This window comes from Psammomys obesus, unplaced genomic scaffold (genome assembly GCF_907164565.1).
Source record: "Psammomys obesus unplaced genomic scaffold, mPsaObe1.curated_primary_1811, whole genome shotgun sequence".
In the NCBI taxonomy this organism is placed as follows: Eukaryota; Metazoa; Chordata; class Mammalia; order Rodentia; family Muridae; genus Psammomys; species Psammomys obesus.
In genome coordinates, this window is record NW_026585504.1 from 54,638,668 (window position 1) to 54,655,584 (window position 16,917).

At 37.9% G+C, this 16,917-nt stretch overlaps 1 protein-coding gene across 2 annotated transcripts in view; it reads left to right on the forward strand.

Annotated features, from left to right (window-relative positions):
- The window catches only part of LOC129672165 (contactin-associated protein like 5-1-like), a 796,696-nt gene that overhangs the window by 644,446 nt on the left and 135,333 nt on the right, over nucleotides 1-16,917 (forward strand). For both annotated transcript variants that reach the window (XM_055601463.1, XM_055601471.1), the window contains exons 14-16: nucleotides 4,963-5,119; nucleotides 15,418-15,545; nucleotides 15,721-15,891. In XM_055601463.1, coding sequence (XP_055457438.1) covers nucleotides 4,963-5,119; nucleotides 15,418-15,545; nucleotides 15,721-15,891 — 456 coding nt within the window. The remainder of the gene's footprint in view (nucleotides 1-4,962; nucleotides 5,120-15,417; nucleotides 15,546-15,720; nucleotides 15,892-16,917) is intronic.

The window sequence follows — 16,917 nt, forward strand, 5'->3', positions numbered from 1 at the left end:
CTTTCTTTCTTTCTTTCTTTCTTTCTTTCTTTCTTTCTTTCTTTCTTAATTTCTTTCTTAATTTCTTTCTCCTATATTTCTTAGGTCCTCAGCTTGCAAGGCCATCACTTGACTGTCTGATATTTCTCCCCAGACTGTAATTTGAATTTCTTTTTTTTTCTTTTTTTATTTCCTGAAAATATAATTGAAAAACAGTGTTCAAAACTGCAAACATTTAAAAATAGAAAACAATTTAAGAATATATTACAGAAATTTAAATTATCTCATGGTCAAAATATATACAACGGAACAAAAGACAGTTGTAAATAAATATTTAATGGCTCGTTATTAAATAGAGACTATAAAACAGGAATTCCAGGGATGACATTAGATACTTAAGGTATACAGGTTCTGGTGTCAATATCTTAATATATATATCATATATAATATTACAACATATAATATATTACATATATATTATATATTTATATATAATATAGTATATAATACACATTACATATATATGCATATATATATATATATATATATATATATATAATGTTCTGATAGGGACAACATCAGATAATACTACTACTAGTAATAAAAGACACAGTAATAAAAGCCAAAGTTGTTGACTTGTTTTGAAAAGCTGCTGCATTCTTTCATGTTTTCTTTGGGATAATGGAGCGAAACATCTTGCCACAAATACCTAGTATACATTTAAAGATAAAATAACCATTTAGAAATGTAAACACGTCCACTGATCAGAAAGGTACTATCTGACCCTAGCCTACCAAGTCTCATCAGGACTGTCTGGATCGACTTTCTCAGTGTCCTAGTAACGCCACCATACCTTGCCAAGGCAAGGTGATGAAAGAGCAGTGGACTAAAGGAGGGAGATAGGTGGGGAAGAGGAAGGGAGGATGGAACCAGGAGGAGACGAAGGAGGGGGCCACAGCCAGGACACAAAGTGAAAAAATTGCAATAATAATAATAATAATAATAATAATAATAATAATAATAATAATAATATAAAAGAAATGTGAACAAGGTAAAGATGCTAAATTGGTAGACACACATGCACTCTGCATTCAAAATGCAAGAGTGTAGATATTCTGAATTTTCTGGAACTCTAATTTTAGGAGAGTTCTATTGTGTCTCTCAAAAACATTTATATGCTTCTTATAGCATCATTGCTGATTTTAGAAATATTCATTTTCCCTACTTTTATACCTGGGTAACTAAATCATGGAAAAGATTTTTCACTTTTGGTTATATGAATACTTGACTCATTTCTACATAATTTGAATTCTTATACATTTTCCCTGTTAGTAAGGCAAACTCAGAGGCATGCTTTTCCTTGTTTATTTGCTTTGATTTTTTTTCCTGTGATTTATCCCTGATATTATGCTTAAAATAGCGTCCAAAATAGATAAAAATAGTCTCAGTAAATGTTTGTTCAATAACTCCAATAACTTATATTTTAAGTATAATTAAGTAAGAGTATTTTATTCCTTCACTTATGGAACAGTTTTCTATCAATAGAAAAAAAATCAATGTCTCCAAAGGCCAAAATTTGTAGCTTAAGTGTCCATAATTTCCGTGACTAAGTTATTGAGTTGAGAATTAAGTCCAACCACGTATTGTTTGTGGCTTCCACTTTCTTCATTTTTTGTTCCCTCCACTACTTTACAATGATAGAGAAATAATTATTGGTTAAGCTAGGAGGGGAAAAAAAAGAGTCCCCAGCTGTCATACACACATATTTATATATGAATATATTTAAATATTTTTTCTTTTATTTTTTTCCTTTTTCTTTCTTTGTGTACAGTTAAGAGAAACTGACCTGTCAGCTGTTAAGGACACTTGAATGTGGCTTGTCTGGCCAGGGGTTTAGGAGAAAGGCAATTCATCTGAAGTTTTTAAAGGTGATTGATTTACTTGAAATGAGGGGGATGTTTGTGTCATTAATGATAACCTTGAGAGAAGAGTCCTAATTGGCAGACATCCACACAGGAAACTCTAATAAGAAAGATAGTGCTGAAGGGGATGTATTTAAGACATGTGGTATGAGATGAAGGTGGACTTTTCCAGATCTTCTAAGGAATCAGCACCCCAAAATAACTATGCTTTTTATAAACACCTTCTGCCATTTTTCTCATGGTTTATAGCATTGGACCGCAGAATGTCTTCATTCTGCCTGTTTGCTTCAAAGACTTGTGGGAGATTTAGCTGTGTGGACTATTCAGAGAAAGTGGATGCTTTTTATATGTAGATAGAGCATGTATGAAAATAAGGATTTCCCTGCAGAACAAGATCTTGCCTGGTTAAATGTTCCACATAGTAGCACAAACAGAAATTTGCAACTGCTTTAGAATTGTTTGGTTTGTTTGAGGCAGTACCTCTTGGCCCCATGTTACCCTCTGGATGTTAGGTAGCTAAGGACATTGTTGAACTTCTGATCTTCTTGTCTCCACATCCTTAGTGCTGGAACTAGATGCCTCCTCCACTACACCTGGCTTATGTGTGTGGTACTCGGAATCCAACCCAGGGATTTTTGCATGCTAGGCAAGCACTCTGTGTCAAGATAACTATATCCCCAGCCTCAACAGAAGAACCTTTTTTTTTTTTGAGGTATTTATTTCTTTTATATATATATATTTTTTACTTTTATTAATTACACTTTATTCACTTTGTATCCCCCCATAAACTCCTCCCTCCTCCCCACCCGATCCTACCCTCCCTCCCCCTTCTTTATACATGCCCCTCCCCAAGTCCACTGAAAGGGTAGGTCCCCCTCTCCTTCCTTCTGATCCTATTCTATCAGATCTCATCAGGAGTGGCTGCATTGTCATCTGCTGTGGCCTGGTTATTTATTATACCCTGGCTTCTCAGTATCCACTCCTTGTGAGGCTGCATTGCAGTTTGACATTTAGGCTTAGAACAAAAGCAGTACATCGTAAGGCCCCAGCACAGATAATGTCACAGTGCTTCCTACATACCCCTGTGTTGCTCTTGCTCAACAGTCAAGAAGCTTTCATTTTCTCTGCTGCCAAGAGAATCATGGCCTCCTGGTAATTTCTGGCATAAAAATAGTGAAGGACTTCCTTTCCCATCTCTACTCAAATCTTGTATCTCTCAAAGATACTCCAAAAATAGATCCATGTATTTCTTCCTGCCCTTTTCTTTTTTTTTTTTAATTGTTTGAGGTCTCTTTTTTTAATTTTTTTTTATTAATTACACTTTATTCATTTTGTATCCCTCCATAAGCCCCTCCCTCCTCCCCTCCTGATCCCACCCTCCCTCCCCTTTCTGCATGCATGCCACTCACCAAGTCCACTAACACAAGAATCTTAAATCTTGCATTTAAGTTAGAGAAGCAGTAATGTTCTTTGAGTATCTAGTGTCTTTATGTCAAGTAAAACAAAGAAAAGAAAGTCATTGCCAATGGAAGCCAGACCTAGTGCCTTCAGCTGATGCTGTCCAGGGCGTCCATATCTGTGTCAGCTCTTGTTTGGGATATACTAACATTTTTCTGAATAGTAGCTATAAGCTACTGTTGTATTCACAATCATTAAAGACAACAGAAAGATAACAATGAAATAGGACCCCAAACTAGTTATTCTTTTTTTAGCCCTCTGTCTCAGTAAATCTTAATTTCAAAACATTTTCCTTGGCTCACCAGGGTATGATCTTCACAAACTATTTTTTCCTGAAGTTTATCTACTTGAAAGCTCATGTCTTCTCTTAGAGCATAAGATTACTTTGCTCTTGGTATTGTTGTAACAACGACGACAACAACAACAACAACAAAAAATCAATGGAAAGTAGGTCAGGATCCCTTTTACATGTGTTTACATTCTGTTTAACCTCAATGTCCACCCTCTTTACTGTCTACCAAAAGGAACATGGGTTTAGCTAATCTTGGCCCTTACTGTGTTATTTTGTCTTGAACAATTTCAAAGAAAAATCATTCAATACACACACACACATCTTATATATGCACATATATATGTATATTTATACATATAAAGATAGAGAGAGGTTCGAGTATTGAGAGAGGTTTGAGTATTGAGAGAGGTTTGAGTATTGTTATTGTGTTATTTGTTTAAAGGCTGATTTAAAATTTAGAAAGACCAAAAGAGAGTAGCATTAGGTGACTAAAATGATGAGGAAGACCAGATACAGGAGAAATGACACAGATGATGAAAGAGAATATAAAGTTATTTTTTTCTAGTTTTGATGTCATTGTAATTTTTCATTTAGTGATGGATATGTGAATTTATCTCTCTGTGTATTGAAGTAGACTATCTTGGGATTTGTAAAGTATCTAAATTATGTTGTTCTTTTGAGGCAGAGGTTGTGAAAGTTCAATTTTCTTTTTAATTACACTTACTGTTGTAGAAGAGCATTCAGACATGACTTGTCACTGAAAATACTTCTGGCACTGACCCACTTAAAGTTACTTTTTAAAAAACTTGTTTTGCAAAGAAGGATGTTTGTAGCCTGAATATTTCCCTTTATTCTGCTTAAAACTATACCAAATTGTTATATTATGCATTATTTAAACTGTAAATTTAGCATTGTAACACATAAAAATAAATTATGGCTTTAAATTTTTAAAGCTGATCCAAATAAAGCAGGTGTGATATTGTCAATTCTGTTATCTATTTGAGTCTATGTCCCTGACTATTAATGGTGTCATTCATCAGTATTTAACGATGTTCTTTTAATAAAAATATCTTTCTACATGCACAACTGTATGTGTGCATAAGTCTGCATATTAAATCATATAGAGAACTGGAAGAGATAAATAATAAAAGTGAAAAATGAAACGAAGAAAGTATCGGAATGTAGTGGGAGGGAAGAGAAGATGACTGTATATGAACACACAGAGAGAGAGAGAGACAGAGAGAGACCACTGTGCGTCCTCTGTAGCCTTTCAGCTTGCTCTCCTCACTTCGGAAACATCTTGTCTTTCAGATGGAGCCCCATTCACCTGGTGGGTTGGGAGGTCCAATGAACGGCACCCTTACTGGGGAGGTTCTGTTCCTGGAGTCCAGCAGTGCGGATGTGGCCTAGAGGAGAGCTGTCTGGACATCCGACCCTTTTGCAACTGTGACGCTGACACAGATGAATGGTAAGGAGAACTTCAGTTTTCCTACAGTGACAGGAAATGTTAACGGATGCACAAAATTGCTACTAAGAAAGAAAGGTGCAAATAACAAATTTATCAAGAATTGAGGAGGGTAGGGGGAAGACCTGGGAGCCTGAAAGTTGGCTCAGCAATTAAGAGCAATGGATGCTCTTCCCTAGGACCTGGATTTGCTTTGCAGCAGCCCTCTGTTGGCTGACAGCTGTCGTTAATTCCAAAAGATCTAAGTCCTTCTTATGGCCTCTGTGAGCACTGAGTGCACATAATTCACACACATAAGAGTAAGGCACTCATATACAAAAATAAATATCAAAAATGTAAAATGTCTGCTCTTGTATGTTGAGTGATACTGAGGTCTGTGTCAACATCTCCTCGTGTTCGGAACCTTCCATTTTAAGCAACAAATCCAATGTAACAAGAGCTATGACATTTAGTCAGTGTTTTTTTTTTTTTTTTTTTTTTTCTCTACACCACTCCCCTTTGTTTGTGTGTGTATGTGTGTGTGTGTGTGTGTGTGTGTGTGTGTGTGTGTGTGTGTTTGGTGTGCGTGTATGTGTTGTTGTGTTTGTGAGTGCCATGCATGAGTTTGTTTATGTGTATGAAAGCCGGAAGACAACTTCCGGAAGACTCATAGTAGCAGGGGCCATGCAGACTGAAGAGAACAGCCTAAAGGGTCCTTGTAACTCCGCCGGAGGGACTTCTGATGTCGGGACTGTAGATCAGGGCCATCAGTAAGGATTCCAGAAAGCAGTCTAGCAGAATCTCTGAAATCACATTAGAGAAGCATCCCTCTTCCTTCTTGCTAAGTGAGGCTTCTCATGAGCCTCAGGCAAATTCTCAGCTGCTTGTGACTGACTCTTTTTGCTCTATTATGATAGGCCTAGGTGACTGAGTGCTTATTGTCATGTGTTCCAATGAGATCAAGTAAACTAGGAAAATGAGTAAGTGTTATATGGTTGCTGAAAGATGGGGAGAGGGCTTAACAAAGCTGGAGATGCAGGAGGGAGAAAAATGTCACCCAATTAATATTTCTAGGAGAAACTTTGCTTAAAATGAAAGGAGGCCTCATTTAGATCAATCAGTGGCCATACTTGTCCCTCATATCTGCTGGTGTTTGATTCCAGGTCTACTACTCACATTAAAATACACAGATATTCTGATAGTTCATACAGAATTCTATTTATATAAAACTGTACATCCCTCAGTCAATCATCATCAGATTATTCTATTATCTCTCATAAGAGTAATAGCCTTCAAATGTTTTACCATGCTGTTTAGGAAATATTGGGAAACTTAAAAATTGCCCTCGTCCAGTATAAACATGATTTTATTTTAGGAATTTTCTGTCTATAGAGGTTTGAGTCTGTGAATGAAGAACCTATAGGAAGAAGGGACAAACTGTTTTACGAGCCTGATTACTCAAGGGTTTCTGTCACAGTCAAAATCTAAATAATAAGGAGAGGGGAATAAAGGTGTAAGTAAATCAATTATGATAGCCAACATCAGAGAATGTAAAAAGGAAATTATTGTCTAGGCACATAAAGTTAGCTGTAAAGAATGCAATTAATTTTGTTTTGTGAAGGAAGTTAACTGGTGATAATTATTTTAATCATACTAAGCAAATCACAGAAAGAAAAAATCTTACATTTTTCTCATTTCTGGATCCTTGCTTTATATACACAAATAATATTGTGTGTGTGTGTGTGTGTGTGTGTGTGTGTGTGTGTGCGCACATGTGTGTGCATGTATGTTTGTAGTGTAGCATGCATAATTTTGAGTATGGATATGTACATTCATCTCCCCCCACTCAGGTGTTTTAATAAACTTGTAGAATGGCTGACCAGTGAGATCCGTGTATACTCCTGAAAGTCATAGTGTTACGGAGCAATACAAGCACATTTTTTCATGTGGTTTCTGGGGATCTGAGCTCAAATCCTCCTGTGTTTGTGATATGCACTTTTACCTACTGAACCATCTCTCTTCCCAACCCACAAGGAGGAGTTTTCTGAAACAGTCTGGTAAATCACTGAGGGTGTGCAAGAAAACCCAGGGGATGGCTTTATCCTAGACATGGGGTGTGTAGAGGGGAGTATTGAGCTTTGCAGATGGAGAAAGTGAAAAGCAGAGAGTGAAGAAAGCATGCTTGTGTGGCTTGTTAAAGGTGGGAGATACTGCCATGGGTGTCTCCTGGTGACAGTCCAGAGCCATAATTGCAAGTTTTCTCCTTCAAATTCCAATAATAATAATAATAATAATAATAATAATAATAATAAAGTGAAGTGTCTGTCACAGAGCTTCTGTCTGCTTCTTCCATTGTTACAATAGAAAGTGAGGAGGATTTGACGGTTTCTAGATCTAGTCATTGCATTTGCCTTTGAGTGTCCTTTTATAAAGCAGTGTTCCTGTCACTTTATCATCTGATAGGCAAAATAGCCATTCTTAATTTCAAAATGCTGTATACTTTTAGGAGACATTCCTTCCTTCCCTCTCTTCTTTCCCCTCTCCTTCCTTTCCTCCCTACTTACCTCCTTCTTTTCCTTCCTCCCTCCCTCTTTCTCTCTCTCTCTTCCTTCCTTCCTTCTTTCCTTCCTTCCTTTTTTCTTTCTTTTTCTTTCTTTCGTTTCTTTTTTTTTATTATAGGGAACGCTGGACCCGCAAGCTGCTGTGTAGAGGAGATTTAACTCTCTGCCTCAGAGAGATTGTTTCTGGAATGATTCTGCATTCATGAATGAGTGGTTACTCTTGGACATATATTTACCTCTCTTCTTTGACAGGTGGTTTAAATCGGGTTCAGACTTAACTGATTACATTGATTATATTATTAGCTATTATTCCTCTCTGATATCATCATAATTATTTTCCAAGTTTAAAATTTGCATTTTTGTTTTTAATTAGCTTTTCACACTCTTTCAAATGTAGTTCATAGAACTGGAGGGATAACTTACTCAATAGTGTTCAGCAAACAACAATGAAACCTCAGCTTGATCCCCAGTATCCAAATAATGAGGCAAATATAAAACCAACAAATGAACAAAATTCATCATGATGTAAGCACTTGAGGGTTCAGCTCTGGACAGGCAGAAAGAGGCAGGTCCTGGGGTTCTGGCAGCCAGCCACTTCAGAACATGTCTCTCATTAATGTTTATATTTTTGGTTTTTTAAGATAATCTACCTTGTAGCTTGTTTTAGAATCATGTATGCAAAATTTCTAAGTGGTTGTGTGGTTAGCAGGGCTGTTACCCACTGGGTTCTCATGTATAATCTATCTGGCATTGTCTTCAAATCGACTTTTATGTTAGAGAGAAGTGTGTATGCCTCCTGTGAGTGCACTGTGCTTTCACTGTTCAAAGAGTGAGTGAGTAAAGAGAGGCCCTGTCTTCAGAAACAATGTGGAAAGCTCCTGAGAAATTACATATAAGGTTTACTGCTAAGTGTAGCTCACACTAAGATCTGAGTCTGTAAGATGAGCCCTTTGTCCACCCTGTCTGCTCTGCAAACTTCATTGCAGTTCTAAGTCCTGATTTACCACATTATAAATGATGCATACGCTTCATTATTTTGGTGAATTTGTAACTCTAACATTTATTTAAAAAGAAACACACCACTATTATAAGATATTCAAAGGTTCCAGAATATATGAATAAAAAAGAGAGGTTTTCATGTCACTAGCACTTGAATCCTCCTGTATCTATCACATGGACAAAGTGTTTTTAACTTTTTATTATTTGATTGTTTCATGCATTTCTATAAGGAATTTTAACAATTCTCCATTCCTGTCTTTCATCCCAGCCCTCTCTTTTTAGGCCTCATCTCAGTAAGCCTCCCTTTTACTTCCATGTCTTTATTTTGTCAGTAGCCACTGAATTTAATTATCGTTGCTTTCACAAACTTGAGTGAGAAGCTACTTACTGGAGTAGGGGCAATGCAGAAATCAGTAGTTGGCCTCAGAGTTGAGAGTATGATGGTGGGGTGCTCATCCTAAATGGGACAGCTATGTCATTCTGCAAGGTTCATGGAACATCACAGAAGAGGAAGCTGGAAAATGTAAGAACCAGAAAATGAAAAATATGCAGGAGAAAAGTTGGTATCTGGACATGATAGAGCCATTTCAATAATGAACTCACTGCATAAGACCTGCACAGTACCATCCCCTGATATCCTCATGGATGAGGGAAGGCCATCTGACATCCCACCACACCATAAAGGACTATTGAAGAATACTGTAGTTGGGGGAATGAGGGTCATTTTCATCACTGGTGTGGCCACTTATACATTGCCACATGCAAAAATACTCCTGCAGATAGTGGTTGAGTGTGTAGGATGTTTTTAAATGCAAGTACTTCATGACATCAGTATGTTAAACTGCAAGTTCGGTTTAATGTGTATAAAATTAAGTGCATCACTTTTCAACTTATTTATTCCAGAAGAATTATCTTACAAGTCTTTTTTTTTTTTTTTTTTGGTATTCCTAAAGCAACTTACTAGTTAAAACATCCTGCTGTCTTTAATGGGTGCATAGTCCCTCATATTTGGCTTTATCACTACTTATTTTCAACCTTCCATGATGAGAATTAACTTGTTACTGACTTTTTGCTCTTAACAGTAGCAAAAACATTGAGTTCTGACATGTATTTTGTTTTTGTTTTTGTTTTTCACATTATTATAAGAGCTAGACACCATCTTAGAATTCTTAGAGCATGGACTGTGACAGATTCTTTTTTTTTTTTTTTTTTTTTTTTTAATGGCTGAAGAGACATTAGTCATAATGAATTCCCAACAGAGCCAATACCAAGTAGGCTGAACTGGCCATACAGAACATGTAGAGAACATGGCTGGTCCTTTAGAGAATAACATAGCTATGTGATGGTCAACATGGATGGCAATCTTGAAAGGATGTGAAATCTCTGAGTAAATAAGCCTGTTTGAGTCAACTGAGATGCAAAGTCCATTCCTAGAGTTCCATACTGAGTAAAAAGGGAAGAGGAAGCTGAGCACCATCATTCGCCTCTTTGTACCCTGAGTTCACTGTGGCCAGTTGTCACAGGCTCCTGACACCACGGTGAATAGAACCCTTGAACCGTGAGCCGAACTACACCTTCCCCACAGTAACAAGAGTGGTAACGCATGCAGTGAAGGCAGGAGAGTAGTAGTCTCCCACAGTCTCCCACTGGTGCACCCAGAGAGATTCCTGGCAGCCTCTTCTTGCTAAGAATTTTCTGGAGAACTTGGTCAGGTGGGACTCAGGACAGAGATGATGTCACAGTCCACTCCTCAATTCCTTACTGATGTCATCTCATTTTTTCTTGTGCTTCCACAGCCCATGAAAACACATAGAGCTTACTTCAGACAATCCCAATGACTGTGTGTATAAAATTCAGTTTTCATTATGAACAAGGAGAAGAGCGAATAGTATCTTATTAGCACATGTACAGCACTAATATTGTTAGCTGATTACCCACCTATCACATGCAAATATTCCTTTTTTTCTGGTAACACTGTCATAGGCTAAATACTAACTGTAATATATCCCTAACTAAATTTTTTGTTATCGAACAGGATTATCAAATATTACATGTATCATTTGTTTGCTAAAGAATCTAAGTAATTAAGCTTCTTGGAGCTTAATATCCAGATTGTTTTTTAAATGGAAAAAGGTTAAGTATCTGTCTCTGGAGATTACCAGCTGAGTTAGCAAATAATCTTCACATCTATCATATGTGGCATGAAGTCAGTTTTGAAGAAGTGTGTTGTCGTTTATATTATTATTTTCTGTAATATTATTAAGTTCTAAATCAACCATAAGAGGCAAACTTGGTTTGTATATTAAATTTATGTTTATTAAAACCATAAATAAATATATATGTGAAATATAAGGTTGAACACTAAGAAAGGAATGGCAGAAAAATAAAATTTCTGTCAACTATCAAATTCTACATGGAATAAAGCAATAATTTTGAGAAGTCTGACATACCCCAAAGTGAGATTCTGGTAAATTTACTGTGCAGTGATGGACCTGTTATGTCTGAACAAAGCAAAAGAGCTGTGAGTGTGTAACCAAGGAGGCTGTGGTCTCCCATAGCATCTGCCAAGGTGACCTAAGTGTAATGTTAAGGAGCCAGTCTTGAAATGATTGCAAATTAGCAAAGTGAAACCCAATCAATAGAATTGTGTTGTGTATGGAGAAAGCCTATGTGAATAGAATGGGGACATTTAGCCAGGGACTGATTAAGGACAGCTCAGGGAGTCAAGGACGTTGCCATGAGTGCAACCACGTGGAGAGAAGATGGTACCCTCACAGTGATGTGCCAGCTTCCAGCCAGGAGGAGCTGATCTCTGCCAGTTGAAATCAGCGAGTGTGTTCCCACACTAATGTGCTAATAACTGGGAATCCATTCTTGGGTTCACAACGTGGTCATTTGATTTCACATCCTGTACCCTGAGAAGAAGGGTTTCAGAAGTGGCATTTGCTTAACAAAGCTTAGTTGTGAAAGCAGAAATGACCAGCAGTGCCAGAAGTAAATGCCTCTATGCATTCCATCGGTGTCAGTCAGAGCACAAGGGGATTACGTGACAAAACTAGTAAGTTGCATGGTAAACAATTGTGACACAAAGTTTCTTACATGCAGATGACTCAATGTATGTCTTTATTCACTGGTATAAACCAGTTGTATTTAGCAATGTGGTTGCTTGATTTATATTTCAACTTTCTATAACCTACAATTACAGGGAAGAGTTTTAAATGAGGATTTTATCAGGTTGACCTGGTAGGGGATTGTCTTAATTGTTGATTGATGTACAATGGCCCAGTTCACTATGGAAAACATTATTCCCTGGGAAGGGATCATGGACTATTTGTATTGTTTTAAGTTTCCATCTAAAAATCATTCCTGACAATGTGAGTTTCATCATCATACCAAATTCAAATTTTCCTACATTATTTGGAAGAGCTTTTTATATTTAGCATGTTTTTTAATATATGCCATCTGCTGATTCAAGAGCATCAAATGGATATAGACAAGATGTCATCATGCCCAAGGGAAGCACAAGTCAGCATTAATGGACAGATTTCAAAACCCAGCCTGTGCAATGAAAATGGGGAAAAGTAAGGACAACCTAGAATCTCATGGTTCCTTCATGGGGGAGACTGGGTTTAGTCTTTACTGCCGGTGTTTGAGCTCTGCTTTCCAGTCTCTACATGTGAATAAACTGGAACAAAAAATGCAAATATATTTTTTGTGTGTGTACAACATGCACAGGTGCCTTTTTAGCTGACACAAAGCCTTATCATTTGAATGTCTTCTAAATACAAGCATTAAAATTACAGATATTATAGTATGTATTCCTCTGTAATTTTAAACAGGGCTGTAGGGGAATGGTTCCAGTGGGTATTTGACTTTTTTATAACCTAGATAAATCATTAGGTGTCATTCTCCAAATATCATGATCTCAATTCTAAATCTCAAAATTTAATTTTCCATATGCACTATGCAGCAAGAACTCCCCAATCCAGGGTCATAGCTGAATGCCTATGAAATAAGTTCCCTGAGGCCACTGAGTACTTCAGGGACAAAAAAGAAAACTAAAATAAGTGTCAGGGAGACTAGTTTATGGCATTCAACACAGACAAGACACTGTGCCCAGCAGCTGTAAATCCCATTTAATCCTCTCCAAGCCACTATTCAGATGTGCATGCAATACACCAAGTATCTCATAAAGGATATTACTCACTCACACTACAAAGCTAGGAACTGTTAGCTCTAAAGCATGCCCTCAAACAGAGAGACACATACTGAGGAAAGCAAAACGGTGCCTTGGTTTCTGTGCTTTCTATCATGTGATGTTAAGAAACTCCTCAGTGCCTCTAAGAAAGTATCAACATTAGTAAATGGGCATAGTGATACACACACACTACGTGGAAAAAATGAGTGTGCAAAGATTATGGCTGTCCATAGCATATTTCTCCTTGAAAGTATTTACATGATCAATGGCAATTTGTTCATTTTAATTGAATTTGTATTGTTATTTATAAAGCATTGTTTTTTATCTATTGTTTGCAAATGTTGTACATGAATACTGTGTACTTGGAGAACATCTAGCCCCTGCAATACTTTTTCTAGCTCTTCCTTGTGTGTACATGTACTATGTATATGCACATTTTTTCTTGGTGTGTAAAGGTGCACATGAACATGTATGAGTGTGCATGTGGAAGCCAGAAGTCAGCTGCTGTTGTTACTCTTTGGGTACTGTAAAGTACATCTAATTTTTTGAAACAGGGCTTCTCATTGGCCTTGATCTCACCAATTCAGTGAAGTTGGCTGGCCAGCAGGCCCCAGAGGTCTGCCTGTCTTGAGTAAAGTAAGCGCCACAAGGGCATCTGGTTTGTGTAGGTTCAGAAGATCCAGAACCAGGTGTCCATGCTCACACACCAAGTATATTGGACTGATTGAGCTGTCACCACAGCTCCACAGTGCCAGGTTTGTACTTCCAAATTTTATGGATCATTTTGATTCAGAAATCCAGCTTTAAAAAAGGAGAAAAGATTGGCTTTCTCTATTTTTTTCTGTCAAAAGGAAACTAGTGATTTTTATTTGAATAATTAACAAGAACAAAGCCAGACACATTAACCAGCAAAATCTTTCTAAAGAACAAAGCAAAAGCAATCAACTAACTAATAGAGATTTAAACACAATTTAAAAGATGATAAGGGACATCTAAAACTGATTTAAACCTTTTGGCAAGTGGTTCAGCCAAGTTTTATGAGTGACTTTTGAGAGGGATTTGTGATGTCTCTTTTCAGGTTAGTTCCTGAGATAAAAGATCTTCTTTGCAAAGTGAAGTGAAGGGGGTTTTTGTTTGTTTGTTTGTTTCCCAATTTGCATTTCTTTTTCTTTTTTTTTAAATTTTATTTTTCTTTTTAGTTACATTTTGTTAACTCTGTGTCCCAGCTGTATCCCACTCCCTCATTCCCTCCCCAACCCCACACTCCCTCCCTGTCTCCTCCCTGCCCCTTTCCAAGTCCACTGATAGGGGAGGACCTCCTCCCCTTTCATTTGACCCTGTTTTATCAGGTATCTTCAAGGCTGGCTGCAAAGTCCTCCTCTGTGGCTTAATAGGACTGCTCCTCCCCTGGCGGCAGGGGGTCAAAGAGCCTGCCCTTGAGATCCTGTTAGAAATAGTCCCTGTTCCCCTTACTTTGGAAAACTACTTGGTTACTGAGCTACCACGGGCCACATCCGAGCAGAAGTTCTAGGTTATATCCATAGATGGTCCTTGGTTGAGTGTCAGTCTCAGAAAAGACCCTGTGCCCGGATATATTTGGTCCTTGTAGAGCTCCAATCCTTTCCATATCATACTAACTCCCCTTCTTTCATATAATTCACTGCACTCTGCCGAGGGTTTGGTTATGAGTCTTAGTGTCTGCTTTGAAACACTGCTAGGTAGAGTCAGCTACCTAGCTGCCTTTTGTGGTAGACTCCTGTCATATGTTCAATGCGCACCCCATTTGTCTTTCTAAATGAGGATTGATCATCTTCGTCTGTGTCCACTTTCTTGATTATCTTCTTTAGGTGTGTAGATTTCATTATGTTTATCATATCTTGTAGGTCTATATAAGCGAGTATATACCATGTTTGTCTTTCTCCTTCTGGGATACTTCACTCAGAATGATCTTTTCTAGATCCCACACTTGCCTGCTACTCAGCAATCAAAAAGGAGGAAAGCATTTCTTTTTCTTAATTATTTGTTCATTTTTACATCCCAATCACAACCTCTCTCCATCCTCTCCTCCCAGTCCCATCCTCTCTCTCCCTCCATACTCAGTCCCCCACCTCCTATCCCCACCTCTGAGAACCAACCCACCCTGGCAGGTCAAGTAGCATCAAGACTAAGAGACTCCTTTTTCACTGAGGCAAGACAAAGCAGCCCTGCAAGGGAAATGACATTCAGAGGGAGTCCATGTCAGAGACAGCCCACTGCAATGAGCATTCAGGTCCTCTTGGCCAATCAGCACTGTGATCTTTCTAAACTACCTATGCTCCTGCAAGTTCAGTTAGGAAAGATATAAATTCCAGTGGTGTTTGGAAGCAGACCATGGGTTCTGCCATGGGTTGTAAATGATATTCCAACTATTCACAAAGGCTCTGAAATAGACCTTCTGTTATGCTCCTTCCAGCCCTAGCCAGGTTGCATCCAGTTCAAGTAGCTTCGCAAAAGAGGGGTCTTGGCACAGAATCCTTAGATAATCTAGATTTTATCCTTTTCCACCTTAAATTTATATTTTTCAGGACAAATGATACTGGTGTGCTTTCCTTCAAAGATCACTTGCCTGTAACTCAGATAATTATCACTGATATCAACAGATCAAACTCAGAAGCCGCTTTGAGAATTGGCCCCTTGCGTTGCTATGGTGACCGTGAGTACAAACCCCCCCCCCCTTGTCTGAATTTCATGAGAACAAGATTTTTTGGTTCCCTTAAATCTTTTCCCTTCAGTGTAACCCTAGTCATGAAAACTACCCACAAGCCCATTGCTTCTTCATACCTCTCTGAAAACAAACAAGCCATGTTTAAGAACTGTCTGCTTTGCAGGACACTTCTGGAATTCTGTCTCGTTTTCTACGGAAGCTTCTTACCTCCACTTTCCGACCTTCCACGCAGAATTCAGCGCTGACATTTCCTTCTTCTTTAAAACCACCGCTTTGTCTGGAGTTTTCCTAGAAAACCTTGGCATTAAAGACTTCATCCGACTTGAAATGAGCTGTAAGTGTCCGCCATTTATGAGTTCAATGTCAGTAGTACACAGAGCAAGGTTTCACTTCATCTCTGCCACCAGCCACTAGTACAAGTTTGATTGTCAAGCAAATATCTCTAGTTATCAGTAAAAGTAGCACCAAATCTATCATATCCCCGCTAATGTGTGTGATTTATTTTGCTCTATCAGCATTTGTTTTTGTTTCATCAGGAAATGTGTATTCCAATAGTAGCTGCTCATACTTAGTGCAGGCTCCATTCTTTACTGCTGTAGTAAATAAAAAATAAAAAGATGAGTCTTGGGATTAATAAAGTTTATTATTTGCCCTAAGATTATCATGGTGGTATTATTTAACCCACTCTCACAAGTAATAAGACACAGACATTTGTTAGATTTTCTAATTGCCTTATTTACCTTGGGCTGGGCAGGTATTTCCCTTTCTCTGGCTCACTAACTTCACTATCTATCTCCCAGCCTGGATCCAAGGCCATCCACTTTAATCCTCCTCATCTGGTCTACCCTCCATACATTATTCCATGATACTTGCTTCTTGTCTTCATTTGGGCCTTCTCATGCCATTATTGGAATCTTTCTCCTCACCCAAGTGGTTTCTTCTCAACCTAACCTAACATGATGTCCTCCTTCCTTTTCTCTTCCCATCCATCTGTCTCTTGTGATTCTGTCCTCTCAAGCTCGGAAACCTTAGCCATGCCTACCTTGGTTTGCCCTGCCCAGATTTAGGTCATATAATTAGCCAATCAGGTAGGTTTAGGTTTATATAACATGGGTAGGTGTGCCCAGATCTTGAGGACTAGTAAGATGCATTAGACCAATCTCCAGCATTCTATTAAGGTGTGGTTATTTCTAACCTGCCACTCTAAACTGCCACACCCCTACATTACACTCTATGGGAAGCAGGAATGATTTCTATTGACCATTCCCTTCATATTTGGGATCCATTTACTGTTATACCCATGCTTCAGAAGTTATATATATATATATATATATATATATATATATATATATATATATAT